This window comes from Hyperoodon ampullatus (genome assembly GCF_949752795.1).
Source record: "Hyperoodon ampullatus genome assembly, chromosome: 5".
Lineage (NCBI taxonomy): Eukaryota > Metazoa > Chordata > Mammalia > Artiodactyla > Ziphiidae > Hyperoodon > Hyperoodon ampullatus.
The window spans coordinates 47,305,845-47,329,089 of NC_136918.1; the positions used below are offsets into that span (position 1 = coordinate 47,305,845).

Genomic DNA, 23,245 nt, shown 5'->3' on the forward strand with positions numbered 1-23,245 from the left:
TGGTGGCTTCCCTTGTTGCGGAGCACGGGCTCTCGGCGTGTGGGCTTCAGTAGTTGTGGCTCGTGGGCTCTAGAGCTCAGGTTCAGTAGTTGTGGCACACGGGCTTAGTTGCTCTGCAGCATGTGGGATCTTCCCGGACCAGGGCTTGAACCCACGTCCCCTGCATTGGCAGACAGATCCTTAACCACTGCGCCACCATGGAAGTCCCTCTACATGGATTTTGAAGCACACCTTCAATATTCAGCCAGACAGGTGACAATTCCACGTTAGCCTTCACTTCCTATTTGTGCAGAGCCTCAAGATCAGCCAAGGTGAGAGCATAAGCCCTGCTTATATTTTTCCTGAGCATGCACACAACCCTGGGCATGTGCACAACCCTGGGCATGTGCACAATGGACTTCTAGATTCTCAGGACTATTTGGAGTTTTTCAAAACCACTATGGATATCTTATTCTTAAGTTTTTCCTTTTAAACTTTTTGATTAGCCTATTTTTGCCCCAGCTGATATCCAGTGCCTCAAGCAGCCAAGAAGTTAAACAATCACCCTGGACATTTTCTACAAATGCCCCTGGGGAAAAGGCTTTTCACACTGAGCAAGCTCTTAGTTGGGTTAATAAAGACAGTCTTGCAAGTAGAATATTCCAGGGAATCCCCAGACAACTCAAATAATGACAGTCTACTGAGAATGAGACTTTGAAGGAGCTCCAACCCTGTTCTGTCCCTTCCTACAGGTGCCAGCTTGCTAATTTTCACCATGATTGTAGGCTGTTGGCTTCCAAGGCCACCACCAAGAAGAAGGGGTGAGATGGGACTAGGGCAACTAAGACACCACAGAGCTCACTGGTCATACTGAGATTCATCCATTCTTCTTGAATTAATGCTCTCCTGATTGCCTTTGTTTAATTTCCAGCATTCTGAAAATATTGTGTCTATTTTTATCAGTTTTTTTCCATGCTTTCATTGAGGAGAGAATTTTTGGAGGGTTTTTTTTTCCCTGCACCATTTTCACAGATGTCACTCACTGTATTCCCTTTAATCATTAAAAATCATCTTTGAGTAGGCTTTACCCTTTCACATTTGTCTTCTCAAGTGATATTAAATAGGAAAATCCACAACAAGCTTCATCAATTGAGTTCTAATATTTCCTTCGGGTAATGTTGCTAGGGTTAAGAGATGCTAGTCTCATGTGGAAAACCTATCTCCTATCATTTATACTGGCAACGATTTTTGTTGTTTACTAAGAAAAATTATGTAAATGTGAAAAGATAACTTTGTCTTCAGAGACTTAGCAGGAATGAAACCATTTCACGCTCCTTCTTTGTCTTCCCTGATCATGAACTAGTCAGGAGGATGTGAGGGTGGGTGTGCGTCTTAAGATGAAGAAAAAGATCAGAAATGTGATTGGAAAAACCACCACATTGGTTTTCAGTTACAATCAAGTGGCCTAATTTCTCGATTTACACTGTAGGCCTCTGCCAGGAAATGGTAACAAGATCATGTAGTTAATTTTAATTTATATAAAGGTAAGATTGGAAAAAAACTATGATTTAATTTTGCTTTTGAACTGTTAATAGTATGCTAAATATTTGTTACGGTAATGGAATATGCATGCTCTGTGGGCATAATACAGAAACATATAACAACCCTAGTAGAAAAAGTTTTCCCCAGAAACAAACATTCTAATAACAATATTGTTCTAGAAAGCCTTACTCCCTAGACCAGTGTTTCACAAATGGTGATTTAGGGACAGCCTGCACTGGAATTACTTGAAGAGCTTGGGTCAAATGCAGATTTCTGGGTCCTAGCCTAGAACTGTAGAATTAGGATAGCTAGGGCTTATGCCTGGGAATATGCATTGTAGCTTATTAAAGTTTCTAGGCAGAGGCCTTAAACTACAATTTTTAAAACAGTTTTATTGAAAAAAAATACAGCTTTATTGAGGTATAATTAACATAATAAATTGCACATATTTAGAGTATACAATTTGATAAATTTTGACATATGTACATACCTGTGAAAGCATCACACAATCAACATAATGAACGCTTCTTTCACCCCCAAAATTTTCCTCATGTCATGTCATGTTTATATACCTTTCTCTTGCCCCTCTCTTACCCCGCTACAGCTCTCCACGTGATCACTGATCTCATTTCTATCGCTATAGATTACTATGATTTTTCTAAAATTCCATAAAGAAAATATATAGCATGTACTTTTTTTGGCCTAGTTTCTCTCACCTAGCTTTTTTTTTTTTTTAATTTATTTTTGGCTGCATTGGGTCTTTGTTGCTGCATGCGGGCTTTCTCTAGTTGCGGTGAACACCCTTTGTTGTGGTGCGCGGGCTTCTCATTGCGGTAGCTTCTCTTGTTGCGGAGCATGGGCTCTAGGCGCGCGGGCTTCAGTAGCTGTGGCACGTGGGCTCTAGAGCACAGGCTCAGTAGTTGTGGCACACGGGCTTAGTTGCTCCGCGGCATGTGGAATATTCCCAGACCAGGGCTCGAACCCATGTCCCCTCTGCATCGGCAGGCAGATTCTTAACCACTGTGCCACCAGGGAAGTCCCAGCATAATTATTTTGAGATGCATTTATGTTGCTTTGTGTAGCAGTAGTACATTCCTTTTAATTGCTGTGTAGCATTCCATTGTTTGGATATACCCCAGTTTACGTATCCATTTACCTGTTAATGAACATTTGGTTTCTTTCCACTTCTGAGGGGCTGTTCTGGATAATGCTGCTATGAACATTTGAGTACAAATCTTCTCATGGACTTAGGTTTTCATTTCTCTTGGGTAAATACTCAAGAGTGTAATGGTTAGGCCAGATGGCAGGTGCATGTTTAATTTTTTAAGAAATGGCTAAGCTATTTTCCAGTGTGGTTATACCATCTTGTACTCCCACAGCAGTGTATGAAAGTTCCACTTGCTCCACACCCTCACCAACACTTGGTATTGTCAGTCTTTTTTAATTTTAAGCCTTCTAATAAGTATGTAGTGGCATGTTACTGAGGTTTTAATTTGTTTTGATTAATGGTTGAGCTTCTTTTTGTGTGCTTCCATACCATACATGTATCTTCTTGTTTTCTTATTATTTAGTTTTGAGAGGTTTTTTTTTTTTTTTTTTTTTTTTGCGGTATGCGGGCCTCTCACTGTTGTGGCCTCTCCTGTTGTGGAGCAGAGGCTCTGGACGCGCAGGCCCAGCGGCCATGGCTCACGGGCCCAGCCGCTCCGCGGCATATGGGATCCTCCCAGACCGGGGCACGAACCCGTATCCCCTGCATCGGCAGGCGGACTCTCAACCACTGCGCCACCAGGGAGGCCCGAGAGTTTTTTAAATATATTCTAAGTACAAGTCCTTTATTGGATATATACTTTGCAAATATTGTCTTTCAGTATGTAGCTTAGCTTTTCATTCTCTTAAGAGTAACTTTTTAAGGGCAGAAGATTTTAAGTTTTATGAAATACAATTTTTTAAAAATTGTGGATCATACTGTTAGTGTTGTGCCTGAGAAATATTTGTCTAAAGGTCACAAAGATTTTCTCCTATGTTTTCTCCTAGATGGTTTATAGTTTAAGTTTTACATTTAGGTCTCTGATCTATTCTGAGGGGTTTTTATGGTGTATGGTATAAAGTGTCAATCACAGTTCAATTTTGTGCACATTAATTGTTGTTCTACTACCATTGTTGAAAAGACTCTTCTTCCACCAATTGACTCTTTATATAAGTGCATCTATTGCTGGATGCTATATTCTGTTTAATTGATCTACTTGTCTGTCTTGACATCAATACCTTACTATCTTGATTACTGTAGCTTTATAATGTCTTAAAATCAGATCATTTGCATCCTTTGACATTGTTTTTCCTTTTTAAAGTTGTTTTGGCTATTCTATATCCTTTACATTTCTGTATATAGTTTATTATCAGTTTATCGATTTCTATAAGAAAGCTTGCTGGGATCTTGATTGGGATTGTGTAAAATCTATAGATCAATTTGGTGAGGTGACATCTTAACAACATTGAGCTTAATCTACAATCTAGATTTTTAACTAGATCACCCTGCCCTTCCCTGCCCCACAGAAAAACACGTTTGTTGTGAGGTCATGGCATTTATTCAGTTAATAATTCAAAAACACATTTCTTAAGTCTTCCTCAAGTCCTAGCACTGTGTGCTCTAGGTTGTGATAGGAATATAAAATATAGATAAGAAGCAGAAACAGAACACTAGCAAGTAGTTTAGATTAAAAAAAAAAAACAAAAAAAAACAAAACTGAATTGAAAGATCGGCCCAGAGGTGTGGTCCCAGCCCCTTCCTTTCACAGGCAGGCCAACTGAGGGTCAATTTCACACAGCTTTCCTGCAGCAGGACCAGGTATCCTGAGCCTGGCTGACCAAGCAGGGTCTGATGAAATGTCACTGCGAGTGATGCCCACAGTAAGGGCTCTAGGAATTCAGAGGGGCCTTCGTGCCCTGTGGGTGAGTGAGCAGGAGTGGGGCCTTGCGCTGGTCCCCGAGAGATGAGACTCCAGGGCAGAACACAGACTCAGGGGCATCAGGCAACAGGGGAGGGAGGTTTCAGAGGTTGCCAGATCAGGAACATCAGGACCTCACCCCTGCCCAGCACTCACACGGCTCTGACACCTACGCATTATCACCCCAGTTCATTCCTACACCGCCCGACCCCACCTTCAACTACTGGGACTGCTGGGCACAATAACTCCGTGCCCTCTGGGCAAGGCCTCCAGGCCCCCAGCGACGAGGGCCTCTAAGGCGACAGGATGGGCCCTGGGAGCCGCTGAGCGTGTGGAGACAGGGCCTCTGGAGACAGCCAGGCAGAAGGGGCCTGTGCCCAGAGGGAGTTACAGAGTCAGAGAGGCTCTGGGCTGGGAAGAGAAGAGCGTAACCTGACGCGTGGGACTTGGCGGCACAAGTCAAGGAGGACGGCAGGCCCTGTGGTTTGGGACAACCTCCTCCCATGTGGCCTGACCCCGTGTGACAGGGAGGCCTAGGGACACTGGGAGATCAGGCTCACCGGGCAGGGGCTCTGGTGGCAGGCGGCTTCGCAGGGGCAGCACGGTGCGTGGTACAAGGCAAAGCCCCTTTGTGGTATAAGGCATCGTGCTCCAGGCCGCAGGCCCATCCTAGCGACTGGGCAACTCGTGTCATCACATGGGTGATAAAGGTGGACCCACGGGTCTTCCCTGGTGGCGCAGTGATTGAGAGTCTGCCTGCCGATGCAGGGGACGCAGGTTCGTGCCCCGGTCCTGGAAGATCCCACATGCCGCGGAGCGGCTAGGCCCGTGAGCCATGGCCGCTGAGCCTGCGCGTCCGGAGCCTGTTCTCTGCAATGGGAGAGGCCACAACAGTGAGAGGCCCGCGTACTGCAAAAAAAAAACAAAAAAACAAAAAACGGTGGACCCACGAACCTTTGAAATCACAGAGCTGTCGCCAAGGGAGCATGTTCAGTGATGACTTGGAGCCTGGCTTGAGAGGTTCATGGGTAGAGTGGAAGGAAATGAGGTTGAGAGAGAAGGAGGTAAGCCTCGAGTATCAGTTTTGGTTTAATGCAGGTGCAGGCGGTGAGGGACACTGGAGGTTGAGACCTGGTGCTGTTCTCACAGCTGGGACAACACCCGAACAAAGAATGTGATTCTCATCCTGTCCCAGAAACGCATGATGTTTCCTTTACCAAGCCATGTAACTTGGGCTTGGGTGGAAAAAGTGAGCATTTAATGGGCCCATTGTTTATTTCTTAATTCAGTGCTAATGGAGCTAACTGTGGAAACATGGATGGACTGAGAATCAAGGCACATGGGGACGCAGCAGGATGGGCAGAGAAGTGGGAGGGGTTGCCAAGGCCAAGTGAGCCAGGACTGCCGAAAGGTTTTCCAAATTACTAAGAAAATAAGACCAAGATCTACACACTTTCATCAATTTTTATATTATTCTATGTGTGTACATGTGTATAAAATCAACATGTAGGGCTTCCCTGGTGGCGCAGTGATTGAGAGTCCGCCTGCCGATGCAGGGTTCGTGCCCTGGTCTGGGAAGATCCCACATGCCGCAGAGAGGCTAGGCCCGTGAGCCATGGCCGCTGAGCCTGCGCGTCCGGAGCCTGTGCTCCGCAGCGGGAGAGGCCACAACAGTGAGGGGCCTGCGTACAGCAAAAAAAAAAAAAAAGAAAAAAATCAACATGTAAAATCTATTCAAATTGGCTTACATTTGAGAGTGCTGTGGTTTTTTGTTTTTGTTTTTTTCATTTCAGGCCGAGGGAATATACAGTTTGAAGCAAGCACTAGGTGTGTACTGATTTTTTTTTTAAAACAAGTATCAAATGTTGCAGATAGTTCCTATTGATTCTACATCATTGCTTTCATTGATTTTCTTCAACACTTAGCTTATTACAAGGGATTTCCAATTAAATTTTAATTTAATTTTTCTAATTAAAATATATTAGCTCCCTGACCCCACTGCCAGCCTAGGGTATCTTTCCTAATGCTTGCTTGCTGAGTTGCAGTTGAGTCACACCTGCCGTTTTGAAACCTCCCGTAAATGCCTTTGCTTCTGGCTGTTTTCTGGAACTTTCCTCTGAGGACCTCCAATTCTACTCCTATTTTCACCTGACTGCGCTGCCTCCCACTTTGCATGTTAACTGGTTCAGCTTCCCTCATTCCACCTGGAACTCTCCTGATCCTCATTCTTCCTCTCTTCATTCCTCACTGTCTGGAGGAAAATACACTCACACTTCTTTCAGGGTTCAGTTCTCACTGGTGCTCCTTACCCCATCTATTCCTGCCCACTTAGAAACTCTCCATCTCTGATTCCTCTCCCCCTCCAAGGCACTCAGGACGTACCCAATAAATGCTTGTTGAATAAACCCGTAGCCTGTGATCCAGTTTAGGTACAGCCTGCTTAGTTTTTTAGGCTTATTTGGCCTGTTCCTAATAGAGGCAGCCCAGGCCCTAAAACAAAGAGATGATAGTGATGGCAAGGGGTGAGGGCTCTGGTGGACAGCTGAGTCTCCCTCCTCTCTGTACCCACTCCCTTAAGGAGTACCCTATCACAGCATTTAATGTGCTGTATTATAATTTTATGATGTGTTTAAGTTTTCCTCCCCATTAGACCATGAATTTCCTCTAGGGCATAGAGGTTGTCTTATTAGTTTTAGCTTCCCACGGGCCTCATATTATACAAGGGCCTGGCACTCATGTAAGTGGTCAGTAAATATTTAGTGAATAAAAAATTTAAAAACTGGTTGAATAATCACATCAGGCTAGCAGACCACTCTGCAAGCAGAGCTAGGAGGTGATGAGGTTTAGCTCAGGGCACATCTTATTCATCTCAGACCTCCAGTGCCTAGCAAGTGCTTATTTGTTGAGCACTTGAAACAGCTTTTGAGACAATGAAAGGGGATTCCATCTCCTCACCTCAGATTTGCAGCCAGTTAGGTGTTAACTGTATAATCCAGCAGGTGGTATCCCTTGAACATTCCTTTGCTGAATGTCACCAGAGAGCTGGGGCAATTCTATACCACAGGTAGAGGAGGAGGAGGAAGCAGGTCCATAAGGCTTTAGCTGGGGATAATCTGGTGTGAGCCAGCACCACTTCAACTAGTACAGAACTAGTGTAGTGAGGTCATGTATATTTCTGTAAAACAAAGGCAATGAAGGGAATTTGCACCCTGGATTGAAAATATGGAAAGAGCTACCAGTAGCAAGGAAGTCTCAGTCCCTAGCACATGTCAGATTAAAGGTAGGATCCGATGGGAGAGTGGGGCATGAAAGCAATGGGATGATACCAGCTGTTTAGAAGCTGAGGAAGACATTGCTGGATTCTCAGCCCTTCCTTAATTATGTGAGTAAGAAGAAAGGTATAAAATCAACTTCCTGCTATTCATTTGCATAGATCCAGTTAGGCCAGAATTAAAATGAAGGGCAAATGTTTCACATTGCGAAGTAACTTCCTCTTTGGAAGAGCTGTCCTCTTAAGGAAATGGTTGTAGGCTAAGAGCATTGCCAGAATGTCCCTGCTTTGGAATAAACACATTGGATGGTGGCACTGTATTTCTTGCTCTATCCATGGTTTATTGACTTCATCTCCTCCCAGAGCTTTCCTTGGAAAGGTTAGGAGCACTTGATCAGGGGTTTCCTCACAAGATTTCAGCTCTAACTTCTTTGTGTGTCAGTTTTCTGGTAGGCAGAATTGGGCGTGGGATCAAAAAGAAAAACAAATGTGGAGGCATTTTTATATTTTGTATTTTAATGACATAATAGATTATGTGTTTATGGGGCTTGAATGTGCTGTTTTGGTTGTCATCTTTTCTTTCCTTGACTATTTAAAGATAATCTTTTCCAAAAGATTATGCTTTTACCACTGCCCATAATCAAAGTATTGGGAATTTAGTATTTGACTTTGGTTTTAGATTATCATGTGATTAGTTTGGTGCGACATGCAGTATGTCTTCAGGTATACACTTTATTTGGAAAAGGGCTCTGAAAGGAATTTTAGTTCAAAATACATTTCTTGAGCACCTATAAACTACAAATTCCTTGTCATTAAGAAAACATACACAGACCACCCCCTACTCCAGCACAAGGCTAACTAGTATATGTTTCCTCTTCAGACTTCTAGAGCCTTGGATGCTAATGAGCAGGATATGACAAATAATTTTTTATGACAAAATATGACAGGATATGACAAAATTTTCTTAATTATGTGGAAAATTTTTTAAAGAAATTTTCATAATTTCTTATGAAATTATGAAAATTAAGAAATTGAATTTCTTAACTCAATAAGAATTAATTAATTAAGAAATTGAATTTTTAGTACTGGTTAACAAATACTAATGGCAATGCCATTTAATAAGGCTGTTATTCTCAATTAGGGTGTGTATGTGTGTTATAAAATTGTATATTTGAAAAATGAAAAATTACCTATTTTCTTCTTAGTACAGACCAGGAAAAGTAAGCCTTGAGAAAAATTTTGGCTGGTGAGAGTTCATGAAATATAGTTCCTAAATTTTCTTTGCATGATAAGACCTGTTCTTTTATGTAGCAAAATCTCTGTGAGATATAAAATATTTGTCTTGTTTTCCTATGGAGACGTAATTGGCTTGTGAAAAATGTTTTTAAGAAAAGATAAACAATATTTTCATCTCTTAAATAATTGGCTTGGGCTTCCCTGGTGGCACAGTGGTTGAGAGTCCGCCTGCCGATGCAGGGAACACGGGTTCGTGCCCCGATCCGGGAAGATCCCACATGCCGCGGAGAGGCTAGGCCCGTGAGCCATGGCCACTGATCCTGTGCGTCCGGAGCCTGTGCTCCGCAACGGGAGAGGCCACAACAGTGAGAGGCCCGCATACCACAAAAATAAATAAATAAATAAATAAAATTAAATAATTGGCTTTATCCCCTGATACTGTCTCTGATCAAGTCATATCTTAGCTTCCCACTTAATAGTGACTCTTCAGATTATCAAGGACTATTAGAACATTGGACTTATCCACCTTGTATCATAAAATATGTTTTGTTCTTGAGGTGTTTAACTCCTTTTTCATGTTCCAAGAATCCCTTGAAGAGACCTTTAAAAGACCCTTTGCTTGAGGACAGAAGAGCCAACATTGGTACAATCTACAAATTTGCAGATATGAGCCAGTTGATAAAGTTATAACTCCTCCTTTACCCAAAACATAAAGATGTGGATTATCCAGGTGCCTTCTTTTCTTCCTTCTGTCTCTGTCCAGCTAATTCAAGGTCATCAGACTCAAAGGCATGAGGTGAACAGAGGAATAGCTGACATTTAGTTACTGGTATCCTAGTCTAGGCTTGGTTGTAGACTGTATCCATATATGTTTATGTGTGTCTGTGTGTATCTGTTTGTGTGCACACATGCATGCACACACCTTCAATGCTAGGAAAGCAGGCTGCTTTCAGGAGACAGAAAGACAACATGGGAGTAACTGTTAGGTCGATGTGAGCTTTCGTGACTTTTTCACTAGTTAAGTTCACAAAAACCAGTCAGCTCTTCAAAAGATTGGCTGATACCTCAAAAAAACTGAGAGTTACATTGTAAATGTAGTATAGGACACTGAAAATACCAAATCCTGGTGAGGATATGGAGCAACAGGAACTCTCATTGCTGACAAGAATGCAAACTAGTACAGACAGTTTGGCAGATTCTCACAAAGCTAAAGATAATCTTACCAGATGGTCCAGCAATCATACTCCTTGGTATTTACCTAAATGACTTGCAAACTGTAGTACATCCATACAATGGGATATTATTCAGCAATAAAAGAAAATGAGCTATCAAGCCATAAAAAGACATGGAGGAAACTTAAATGCATATTGCTAAATGAAATAAGCCAACCTGAAAAGGTTACATACTGTATGATTTCAAATATAACATTCTGGAAAAGAGAAACTATAGAGATAATAAAAAGATCAGTAGTTATCAGGGGTTAAGGGTAGGGGATGGGAAATGAGTAGGTGGAGCACAGGAGATTTTTAGAGTAGTGAAACTATTCTGTATGATATAATGGTGGATGCATGACATTTTGTATCTATCAAAACCCGTACAACATCATTAATCATTAGAGAAATGCAAATCAAAACTACAATGAGGTATCACCTCACACCAATCAGAATGGCCATCATCAAAAAATCTACAAACAATAAATGCTGGAGAGGGTGTGGAGAAAAGGCAACCCTCTTGCACTGTTGGTGGGAATGCAAACTGATACAGCCACTGTGGAGAACAGTATGGAGGTTCCTTAAAAAACTAAAAATAGAACTACCATATGACCCAGCAATCTCACTACTGGGCATATACCTTGAGAAAACAGTAATTCAAAAAGAGTCATGTACCACAATGTTCTTTGCAGCACTATTTACAATAGCCAGGACATGGAAGCAACCTAGGTGTCCATTGGCAGATGAATGGATAAAGAAGATGTGACAGATATATGCAATGGAATATTACTCAGCCATAAAAAGAAACAAAATTGAGTTATTTGTAGCGAGGTGGTTGGACCTAGAGTCTGTCATACAGAGTGAAGTAAGTCAGAAAGAGAAAAACAAATACCGTATGCTAACACATATATATGGAATCTAAAAAAAAAAAAAAAAGGTTCTGATGAACCTAGGGGCAGGACAGGAATACAGACGCAGACGTAGAGAATGGACATGAGGACACGGGGAGGGTGAAGGGTAAGCTGGGATGAAGTGAGAGAGTGGCATGGACATATGTACACTACCAATGTAAAATAGATAGCTAGTGGGAAGCAGCCGCACAGCACAGGGAGATCAGCGTGGTGCTTTGTGACCACCTACAGGGGTGGGATAGGGAGGGTGGGAGGGAGACACAAGAGGGAAGAGATATGGGGATATATGTATACGTATAGCTGATTCACTTTGTTATATAGCAGAAACTAACACAACATTGTAAAGCAATTATACTCCAGTAAAGATGTTTAAAAAATAAAATAATATTTTAAAATAAAATAAATAAATAACTCACACATGGTAGTATAGTAGAGGCTGTTGAGACCTCATCCAGATCCTTTTTATCAGTCAGTTTCGATCTTCAGCTGACCAGAGTCATCCAGCCAAGAAATGCCTAAGAGCTTATGGCCTCCCTCAAGGGCAGCTTGGCTGGCTGGTACAAAAGCCAGCCCTTCTACCTCAAGATGGGACACTTGTGGTGCCATCCATATTCCAGCATTTCTCAGGGGATCAGCCAGATGCTGGACCTTGGCTGAACCCTCGTCTGCACCTGGCTTCTTCCTTGCTCTGTCTTCTGCCCTCATTGCCTTTCACATTTCAACTGAAAGCCCTTTCTCCTTAACTCGCTTGTACAATCTGCTTCTGGGAAACCTGACCTAAGACAGTTAGTACCCAGAGAGGTCCTAGAAAGGATGGGATTCTGGTGTTGGGTCACTTGCTGGACAAATGGCAGTGAGGACCCCATTGCTAGTGGTAGGTGGAATGTTGGAAGTGCTGGTACCTGGCCTATGTAGCAGTTCAATTGCTAAGACCTTCCCTGGTGGTGACCTGGGATCAGATACAGGCAGACAGGGATGCACCAGCTGGTGCAATGTCTCTAGCATTTGAGAGGTTTAGGGAAAATATTAACTATCAGGAACATGGAACTGGGTGGTTATTGTTAAGCACCACTGATGCATTGAGGTGAGTGAAGTGACAGCCTCAGATTAATCGCCAACTTAAAGCACAGTGTGAGAACCAGAGGGCTTCCTTTCCAGTGTTCAGCCCCTCATTGCCTACAGCAGAGGGCAGTACTTGAGAAAAGGATGAATTCTCGCCTAGGCAAGTCTGCTGCCTTATTATTTTGGGCCCCTAGTGCCAACAGATGAAGCAGGCAAGTCAGGCCCTGACAGGGAAGATATAGGACCCTAAAACTGGAGGATATCTGGGTACATGCCCTTGTTCCCCTGGGCTGGCAGAAGTGGCCCACTCCCCCTTGTTGAAAGATTGGCCCTTCTCCTCCCCGCAAGAGTATGCAGAAATCTCAGATGAGACATACAATAAGTCCCCTACATACAAACAATCAAGTTGCAAACTTTCAAAGATGCAAAAGTGCGTTTGCGTGTCCAATCACGTCAGTTCGTGTGTCTGGCGTACATTGTCACGTGCGTGCATCCTCTACAAGTGGTTGTGCTTTTGTGTATTTTACTGTACAGTACTGTATACAGTACAGTAGTACAGTATCTTTATTTCTAGCCCAGGATGTCTGGAAGCAAGTGTAAAAGCAGCAGTGATGTAGTTGGTACTGCTAAGAAGCGCCAAGCGATAACAATGGAGACAAAAGTGAAAATAATTGAGAGAGTGGAGCGACAAGAGGAAGAAGAAGTAACTGAAGAACCGAAGAGATTCACGACACAGGAAATGGCAAGGGGATTTTCTTTATCTGTTAGTTTTTGAGGCAAAGGACCCGAATGTAGAATGGTACACGAAGGTTGCGGCAGCCGTTCAGAATGCAATCCAGTGCTACCGTGTCATCTATGATGAGAAAAAAAGAGCTACTACCCAGACATCACTGGACCTGTTTTTTTAAGAGGGTAGATAGAATTGAATCCAGCAAGGAACCAGACCCTGTGCCATCAACGTCAGGTGTGAGTGAAACTGCAGCTTGCCCTCCGTCTCCTATCGCTGACGATCCTTCAGCTCTACCATCTCCCACCTCCTCTCCCTCCTCCAGGCAGTAGCTCTTTTTGCCTGCTCACTCAGTGCCAGCCCCTGTATGCCAGCTGTTGTGCTGTACTACTGTACTTTCAAGGTACTGTACTGTAAGATTTAAAATGTTTTCTTTATTTTTTGTGTTTGTTTTTTATGTATTATTTGTGTGGAAAGTATTATAAACCTACTACAGTACAGTACTATATAGCCGATTGTGTTAGTTGCGTACCTAGGCTAACTTTGTTGGACTTACGAACAAATTGGACTTATGAACATACTCTCAGAATGAAACTCGTTCGTATGTAGGGGACTTACTGTATAAGACAATGCTTGCCCTCCTCAGGATACATCCCCACCCCCTTCCCAATCCCCTTCTAGAACAATAACCAGCATCAAATTACAACATAATGACTGGGGAAGAGGCACATAGACCTATGGACATGAGCTCAAAATGTAAAGATCTTTGTGCTACACTTTAATGCCCCCCAGAGAACATCCATTGCAGAGAAGTTACCAAAGAACCAAGCTGACTAGATGACTTGGCCAGGAGGTGTCAGCCAGCTTCTTCCTTGGCAACCCAGTATGTGCACAATGGGCTCATAAATGGAGAAGCTTTGGCAACAGAATGGGAGGCTGTGCACAGGCCTAGCAGCATGGGCTCCCTGTCGTCAAGACCAATCTAGATACTGCCACTGTTGACTGTCCAACCTGCCAGCACAGAGATCCATGCGGAGCCCTCAGTTGGATACTATTCCTTGAAGAGAATAGTTGATTTCATCAGATCCTCCAAGCTGGAAAGTACAGTGATTCACCCTGTACGGGATTGACACATGTGCCTTTCCTGCCTTCAGTGCCTCAGTCTGCAACACTGTCCAAGGATAGAACATTGTTTTGATTGGGAGACTCACTCTGTGGCAAAAGAGGAACAGCCATGGGCGTATGACTACAGGACCAACCCACTGGTCCTACCACGTATTCAGAAGCTGCCAACCTGATAGAGCCATGGAATAGCCTCTTGAAGGCAAGGGTGAGCAGCAGTTTGGACCTGAGACTGAGGGGTTGGGGTGCTAACCTTAGGATGCAGTATATACCTTAAACCAATGGCCACTTTATGGCACCAGGACCCCAGTAAGCAGAAAATATGAATCTGGGAGCCAAAAGGTTGAAAGAGTTGTGACCTTATTCATTATCACACTACTAGTGACCCACATAGGGAATCTGTCCTCCCATTCCTGCAACTTCAGCCTCAGTGGGTCTGGAGGTCTTGGTTCCCAAGGGGGACATTTCCACCAGTGGACATAGTAAGTGTCCTACTTAACTTAAATCTATGTCTGCCACCTGCTGCTGCAGTTGCACTTAGGTTGTACCTTTAAGTCATCATCTCCCTCCCACTCATTCTATATCCCCTTCCCCCTCATCTGGCACTTCTGCTGGTGGCATGCATAGTGGGTGTCCCAGACTCTTGTCTAGCTATTGTTCTTTTGCTTGCCCATTTACAGTTACAGCGGGGCAGGGGAGTACTGGGAGACGTCCCAGTGGATCACCAGATGCGTTCTTCTCTGCCTCTATTAGGTAGCAGCCTGACCGCCTCATGATGATCAGGATCAGTGACTTCCTCAGGCGTGACAACTATTTCCTTTGCCTGGGGGGCTTTATATTTTAGTCTTATGGAAAAATTCTCATTAAATCTCTGATGAAATGGGCAAGGCTTTGGCTAAAACCAGCTAGACACATCAGAGGGCAGCTGGTTGCTGGGCTAGGTGATCGTTTCCCAATTGTGAAGTTTCTTTGACCCCAGCTCCTAGCAGCCCTGGAAGTCTAAGATGGCAAGCTCAGACTGCTCTAGAAGCTGGCAGGGACTTTGACAACAAAAAATTCACTAAAAAAAAAAAAAAAAAAAAGTGCTGTGAGAATATGTGGAATCTGAAAGCAACTAATTGAATGTTTAGGAGTGATTCCTTTCCTCTTGGCCAGAGACAGGTATGCAAAGGAAATGGACACTTCAAATATAGACCAGCCTAGACATCCAAGTTTACACTCTGGGGCACCAAGCAAAAGATCCTAATTCAGCCTAGTACCTGTGGAAGCATCCTGGAGATCTCACCTGTCGTGAGCTCTGGAGAGCTACTGGGATGAATTAGGTAGAACGTGAGCCCACTGGCTGACTCCTAGAAGGCAGAGAAAGAACTCAGCAGCATAGCACACAGTTAAGGGCCAAAGCGCTGAGGGCTTACAGACTTCAGCTCCATCTCTCTGGATGAATTACTTAACTTCTTTGTGCTTAAATTCTTTTCATCAATTATTTTACAAAATGGAAGCAATACTGTATAGTCTTGCTGTGAGAATTAGATGAAGTTCTTAGGCTGGTGCCTAGATTGCTGCTAGCATATTAAATAGCAACTAGTTAGCCATGTCTGTTCCTCCAGGGAAGGGAAGGAAAGCCCCGGGGGCTTAACGCATTACTTCTCCATTCCCCCAACCCCAGGTGAAAATGATGTACTTTAGTTCACATAATAGAGATAGTTCTTTTAAAGGAAAAGAGGAACAAAGGAAACTCTAGTTTGAAAGAAAATAGAAATAGTTTGCCCCTTTGAAATCTATAGGCTAAGAGCTGTCTCCGAGCTATCAGGATCTACAGTTGTCCCTTTGTGCCACCTATTGGACATCAAGGGAAAATCCACAATTTTATCTTCAAAGTCTATAGTTTACCAGAAACATGTATTCTGAAGACGATAGTTTAAACTCACTAATGGGCTCACTTGTTAATATCATTTTTAAAATAAATTTATTTATTTATTTATGGCTGCGCTTGGGTCTTTGTTGCTGCACGCGCGGGCTTTCTCTAGTTGTGGTGGCTTCTCTTGTTGCGGAGCATGGGCTCTAGGCGTGTGGGCTTCAGTAGTTGTGGCACGTGGGCTCAGTAGTTGTGGCTCGTGGGCTCTAGAGCGCAGGCTCAATAGTCGTGGCGCACAGGCTTAGTTGTTCCGCGGCATGTGGGATCTTCCTGGACCAGGGCTCAAACCCGTGTCCCCTGCATTGGCAGGCAGGTTCTTAACCACTGCGCCACCAGGGAAGTCCCTAAATTTCATTTTTTAAGCAAAAAAAGATCAGGATTTTAAACACTAGGTGCTAAATAAAACTAAATTCCCTAAATATTTTAGGATTTATGTGGTGTATGCTATGAAGATCATCCACTGAGGAAAAAGAGAATACACCCTGTCCTTATCAGCATGAATTTTCACGGCCCACCTTTCCTATTCTTCCTGTCCTTCTCCACCAACACTCTTTACGCTTATTCTCTACATGGACTGGGAGTGCCCCAGAGACTCAGGGTATACCTTCCCAACACACTGCTGGACCTGGGCTGGTACCAGGGTCATTCTGCTCATTTTCCAAGAATGCAACTATCACTTGAAATTTTGCTGTAATCAAATTAACTATTTGTCAAGGGTCTGTATGTTCAGTTTGCTTTTTCTGCTGTGTGTGTGTGTGTGCACGTGCGTGTGTGCACTCTGCTTCCCGTTAAAGTCATTTTTTAATTTTATAATGTTTCTTCCCCCAGATGTTTATGAGGATGAAGAAAATGGCAGACAAATATCCCCAAAATGTGAGTAATAATAGCACACTTGGAGTTCCCAGAGCGGTTCTGAGACCTTCTCTTTAGTATTATCATAATTACTATTAACAATAATAATAATGAGTGTTATTTATCAAATTCCATTTTACTTTACAAACATTTTTGCTAATCATTGCATCAACACTGCAAAATAGGTATTATTATCCCCATTTTAGAAACAAGGAAACTGATGCTCAGAGAGGTTAAGTGGCTTACCCAAGATCACACAGCCAGTGAGTGAGAGACAAAGTCAAAACTGCACTCAGGTCTGACTGACTCCAAAGCCCCTGCTCCTACCCCAGGCAATGGGCCTCTCATTCACTCAGGTGCCTATGACCTGCCAGACCCAGAATCTGGGGCCCCCTCAGTGCTGCCACCTCCATAAAACCTAAGACTTAGTACCTAAGACTTTTAGTACCACAGAGTCCATGGCCAGTGAATCCAGGAGGCAGGGATTAAATATGGAAATGACAAAGATACAGCAAAAGACTGCTGTGAGCTGCACTTTCCTCCCCTGCACAACTGGGGGGCTTTGACTGAGGGACGTTCTCCAAGGCTTGCGGGTTCTAAGAATTCTGGGTTTCTTCCAGGAGCCATGAGGGATACTGGGTGAACAGGGTGTTGTCTCTGCTGCCAAGAGCCCGGGGCCCATGGGGGAGACACATGAGGGCTCACCCAGGGCAGATGCAGTTTGCCTCGGAAGAAACTCTCCCTCGAAGGGTCCTGTGAGGAGACTGTGGGTGACCCCGCCGCCTCCCACAGCCCCTCTCCTCCTCTGTCTCCAGGATAGAATAGAACAGAATAAAAGAACAGAAGAAACGAATAGACTAGAAAGAACAGAACAGAATAGATGAGGACATCACACACTGTAAGCACAATATGGTTCCACAAACGTTGGTTTTAATTCTGTGAATGTATTTCTGTGTGTACACTGCGTTGGGATGTAAACTTTGCCCTTCCCTGGGTCACACTCTGAGTGTGGAAAACCCTGCCCTAGACTAAACTGGAGGCCTGTGGGGCCCCAGGCGGCCCCTACCCTCACCTGTGGTACCAGGAGCCGTGGAACCCATGTGCACCGCCGGTCCCCAGCAGGGAAGTGACGTCTGGGTCTTGACTGTGCTCGGAGGATTGGTCCTCTTGCCCGCCCAGGCAAATCCGTACCTGGAGGCAGGGGATGATGGCCTGGATGACCCTGAAATAATGCAGTCGACGCGTGGCCAAGTGTGCGAGGGCCCCTCTGTGCCAGCCCTTGCCGGCTGAGGCCCCCGCACACTCCCCAGCCTGCAGGGTCCACAGGAGAGAGGGGAAAGCAGCCCCAGCACCAGGTCATCATTTCACTTACCTCGAGGAATGGCTGGACCTTGTCCTCACGCCTTTTAGTTTCCAGGTTGCCGCCCAGCCCCGCTACCACCCCGGGCTCCTCCCAGCGGGCGGCCCTGGGGCCCCTGGCACCGGGCATTGCCTGGGGCACTGAGGCCACGGCCCCTGCAGACGCAGCTCTTCTATCCATGCAGGGGCTGGTCAAGGGCACAACCGCTCCTGCTCTGTTCCTCCCTAAGAGCTTTCCAGCAAGACCGCCATCCCTCCGTCCTCACTGTCTGCTCCTGGTCCAAGGGGACCCACGCGGATGGCCGCCCTAAAGAGGCGTCTCTGGGGGTTACTGCGGGTGCCCCGCAGTCACACCTGGAGGAGGGCGGTGGGAGGAGCCTCCCAGAGCCACTTTCTCCTCCGCGCTCCCTCCGCTCGCCCCACCACGTCCCAGGAGCAGGAGTTAAACCAGGCTTTGCCCCTGCGTCGTCGGGCGGCGTCTCTGGAGGCCTCCAGGAAGCGGCTGCCCGGCTGCTCCCCGTCGTGCTCGCACAGCCCTCACGGCCCTGCTCCGGGGAGGACCCCGGGCCCCGAACGCAGCTGGGGGGGGCTCTGAGCGGCAGGTCGGGAGCTCCCTCTTGCTGGATGCCTGCTCCCGCAGATACTGTGCCCCCCACCCCAACTGCAGGCTACTTCCGCTCCGCTCCTGCGCCCCCACAAGGCCCCTCCCCCCTGAATTCTCACCGGAACTGAAACTCTCTTCTGCGCTCAGATTCCTGCGGGATGGACTGGACTCAGCTGACGCTCAACCTGGGGCTCCCTCAGATCAAGATCTTTCTGCAGATGCTCACCTCCCTAAGCTGACTTGGGAGCGTTGTGGGGACAGAGATCCCCTCTTTAGAGTAGGAATGTGTAGGGAATTCCCCAGCGGTCCAGTGGTTAGGACTCCGCACTCTCACTGCGAGGGCCTGGGTTCAATCTCTGGATTCAGTCTCTGGTCGGGGAACTAAGATCCCACAAGCTGATTGGCACGGCACCAAAAAAAAAAAGTAGAAATGTGTAGATTTCAACTGCAGTGTTTACAGGCCAAGGGAACTTAGCCCGGTGATTTTTCTCTCTCATTTCAGTTTCTCATCTGTAAAATGGGGCTAAGGTCCTTACAGTTGTGTGAGGCTTAACTTGTGACAAATAACTGACATCCTAGCAGGCACAGAGCAGGGTCGGAATTTGGTGGGCGTTGCTGTTCCCCCCAGTGTCTTTAACAGCCCTGGCACGTGACAGGTGCACAATGGTGTGGCTGACTGGTTAATTAATCAATTCATTGGCGAGAGAGGCACGATGTATTCATCCCTCTGATTTTCCCACGGGGAGAGCAGTGACTTTTGGCAGAGGCTGCCAAGGAAATGGGAAATGGGCAGTAATCAGGGGAGAGAAGGAGGTAAGGAAGAAAGGAGGGCGGGAAGGAGGGAAGGCAGGAAGGTCGTCAAGCACAAAAAGACAATGACTGTTTTCTTGGAGGACAAGGAGGTAGGACTGTGAACACCATGTGGACATGTCTTCTCACAGTTACAGAATTTTGAGCTGGAAAAGGGAACCTGGAGATCACAGCCCCCCTCCTCTCGGCCCAGGTGAAGCAGTGCAGTCCTGGGAGAGGAGGGAGAGATGGCGAGAATGGGTTCCTGGAGACCGGTGCTGCCCGTTCCGTCCTGCCATAGGCCGCGTGGCCTGTCCTCCCACGCCCTCTCCCCCACGGCCGGCCAAATTCTTCCTTTTCTTTCCCCAAGGTTGCTCCAGCAGGGAGTTTATCTCCATGGAAAACTTTGACAGTTGTGAAGGTCCAGAAGATACGGAAAAGGAGAGCAGTGCTCTGAGTGTAAATTTCTTTCCTTCTTACCTCTTTCATATTTTCCCTCATTCCTGTTCATCAGCTTCTCCTGCCCCCTCTTCCTCTCCTCCTTCCCTCTCCCTCCTTTACATGATTCTCACCCATTAAGGACTCGGCCTAATCCAGGAAGCTGAGGTCACTGGATCTGCAAAGTGGCTCAGACCCCCAGCCCAGCAGGCCCCGCATCCCCGCCTCCCTAGCGTTCCCCTGGTTTCTGGACAAAATTAGGGTCTCTTGCTGAGGACCTGAGTGGCCCCATAGGAAAGCTGGGGCGGCCCCGCCCTGCCAGCGGGAATCGCCGTGTGGACCGGACCCGCCCCCCACCCAACCGCAGCATTACACCCCTGTCCCTTCCCTTCTAGCTGTCGGGGCTTTGCCAGTTGGACGACAGTTGTGAAACCTCCAAGTCTGTTCAGGAAACGGGAGAAAGCATCCAGGGAGAGAAAGAGGGCGGCGAAGAGGAGGACACGTGAGTGTGAAACGGAAAGAAAAGTAGGCGAACTTGTTAGCCCCTGCTCCTCTGAATTTCTTCTTGGAATTTCAGGGCCACAAACAAAACTGAGGAGAGCCCTGGGATGTCCGCTGGCTTGCTCGCCCCCAGTGGGGAGACTGGTTTTCGACCAGAGGCAGTGCGGGCGCGGGAAGGGGGCCTGAGGCCGCCCTCCGCAGAGAACTGACACTCATCCCAGACAACCGACACTCATCCCAGACAACCCAGCCTCCCCAGCCGCCTGCATTCCCGGGAGCCGCTGCTGTGGATGCGGAGGCCAGCCCGCCCTTAAGCAGAAGCAGCAAAGGGGCCTTGGAGCCTGGGGATCCGCTGCCCTGCCCGGGGGCAACAGGACCATCTTGCCGGAGCCTAAGGAGCGGTCCCCGTCCGCCCGCGGAGTCCACCCCTCCCGGTGCAGCCCCGCTTGCGCAGGGACTTGGCGCAGAGCCCGTGGAGAACCTTGCGCCGTTAGAGGCACGCCTGCGCGAGCGCAGCCGGCTTGGTTGCGGACCCCGCGGAGAACCTCGAGCTGCTCGGCAGACGCGCCTTTTGGAGGTTAGCATAATCCAGTGTTGGAGAGCTGAGCGCAGGGTTTCTCAATGTCGGCACTTTTGACTTTGCGGGCTGGATACTTCTCTGTTGGTACTCCTTGTGCCTTGTAGGATGTTTGGGAGCATCTCTGGCCTCTACCCACTAGATGCCTGTAACACCCCCCACCCACTCACCCAAATTATGACAATCAAAAATGCCTTCAGACATTGCCAAATTTCTGCTGGGGTGGGAGTGGGGAGCTAGGTTGAGAACCTCTGATCAGAGCTGCTCAGACTCCACATGGCAGCCCTGTGTTCGCCTCCCTTAATCCCCACAAGAATGTTAATGTGATACTTGTGTTACTTTGTTCCAGGATTGTTTCCTTTTAGCGAGGGTTGGTTACAGGTTAACTTCTTACGTTTAGACTCGTTAATTTTTTAGCTTCAGTTATCTTCGGTTATTTATTTTTAGTTTTATTAGTTAATTTTCATTTGTTTTTAGTTTTCTAGTTATTTAATCTTATAGCTTTAAAGTTACCTGTTTGTAATTATTTTGTCTTTAAAGTTACTTAGTTTTTGAGTTATTTATTTTCAGTTATTTATAGTTACTTTGTTTTAATAGTTATGTATTTCCAAATTAGCTTTAGAATTATTCATTTTTAATTATCTGTCTTTACAATTGTTAATATCTGAGTTATTTATTTTCATGGTTATTCTATTTTTAGTTATTTATTATTTAGTTATTTTTGAGTTACTTATTTTTACAGTTACTTATTTGAATAGTAAAAACTCACTGGAAGTTTTTGAATTCCTTTATTTTCAGAATAAAATAGCTGTCGTTATTTTGGGGTTTTTCCCCTAGTTATTTGGTTTTAGAGTTACTTATATTCACAGTAATTTATTTTCACTTATTTTAGATTCTGTGTTATTTTTACATTCATTTATTATTTGGGTTTTTTATTTTTTAGTTATTTGGTTTTAAATTATTTTATTTTCAGTTGTTGCATTTTTGAACATTATATTTTGAGTTTTTTAGTTTCAGAATTTTTGAGCTATTTAGTTTCTGAGTTATTTTCAGAGTTACTTATTCTCAGTTATTTCTTTTCAGTTTTTTCTTTGTCATTCAATTTTTTTTCTATTCACTATTTTTAGTTATTTTATTTTCAGGTTTATTTTCAGAATTATTTAGTATTACAATTATTTAGTTCATCAGTCAGGATCCAATCAAGAGAGACACTATACTAGTTATTTTAACAGAAAGGATTTACTGTAAGGAAGTGCTGTCCAGCTATTGGAGATTTTAATGGGAAAAAAAAGTGATAATGAGATATCATGAAGATTCTAACTATAAGAAGCAGCTACCAGCCCAAGGGCAGAGGGAACAAGGGAAGAGGTTGGGGGCCCCACATGGCTGAGGGTAGCCCTCTGGTGGGGGTGGGGTTGGCATTCCCCAGGTGCCCCCAGGAACTTGAAGGTGGGCCTGGGAACTGGATGCAGAACTCTGCTGCCAGCTGGTGCTAGAGGAAGGGGCGTGATGAGGCTCCTTATGGAAGTGTTGGGAAAATAGTAAACTGCAGCTTCTGGAACCGACTGGGGCTCTCAGAGTGAAGGCCAGTTGCTAGGGCAATGCTGAAGGGAACCCAGGCACACAGGGAGGAGCAAAGCCCTCGCTGGCAAAGGAGGCGAATGGCCCCAACCACAAAGCAGAGAGCAGAGGGTGGGCAGGGAGCTGAGCGATCATGGCTAATAACCAGCACCCTGAGCTCTGGAGTTGTTTAGTTTTAGAGGTAGTTTTGGATTTAGTTGTTTTTGGAATTGTTAGGGTGCTTTGATTTTAACTTTTCACTGGATGAGGGATCTGGCTGAGTTTTCAGTCCCCTGATTCGTTCCTGGAATGGAGTGGGTCAGCAGGCACCTGGGGAGTGTCTCCCATGAGACTCAGGAACAATACTGTACAATTCAAGGAAACCAAAATAGTGTGTCCATAAAGAAGCCCTTTGACTGGGTGGCCAAAAAGGGAAGAGACTGAGGAATAGACCATCAGGGAGGGGCTCCTTGGCACAATTATCCAGCAGAGTGTTTGAAATTTTTCAGAAAGTTGAACTATGTGGTGGGTCCACGCTCTCATGCCCCCTTTCCTAACAACAAAGTATCTGTCTTATGGTAGAGTGTGTTTTAAATTGGTAGGATACAATATTTACTATTTGCACACAAAAATAAAGTTCTTCC

The 23,245-nt window shown here is 45.4% G+C and overlaps 1 protein-coding gene across 1 annotated transcript in view; it reads left to right on the forward strand.

Moving 5' to 3' along the window:
- The window catches only part of MCF2L2 (MCF.2 cell line derived transforming sequence-like 2), a gene marked incomplete at both ends in the record, with an annotated part of 227,958 nt that extends 206,613 nt beyond the window's left edge, over positions 1 to 21,345 (forward strand). The window contains 4 exons of the mRNA XM_079705223.1: positions 16,750 to 16,794; positions 19,896 to 19,984; positions 20,359 to 20,465; positions 21,234 to 21,345. Coding sequence (XP_079561349.1) covers positions 16,750 to 16,794; positions 19,896 to 19,984; positions 20,359 to 20,465; positions 21,234 to 21,345 — 353 coding nt within the window. The remainder of the gene's footprint in view (positions 1 to 16,749; positions 16,795 to 19,895; positions 19,985 to 20,358; positions 20,466 to 21,233) is intronic.
- Positions 21,346 to 23,245: the final 1,900 nt, after the last annotated feature.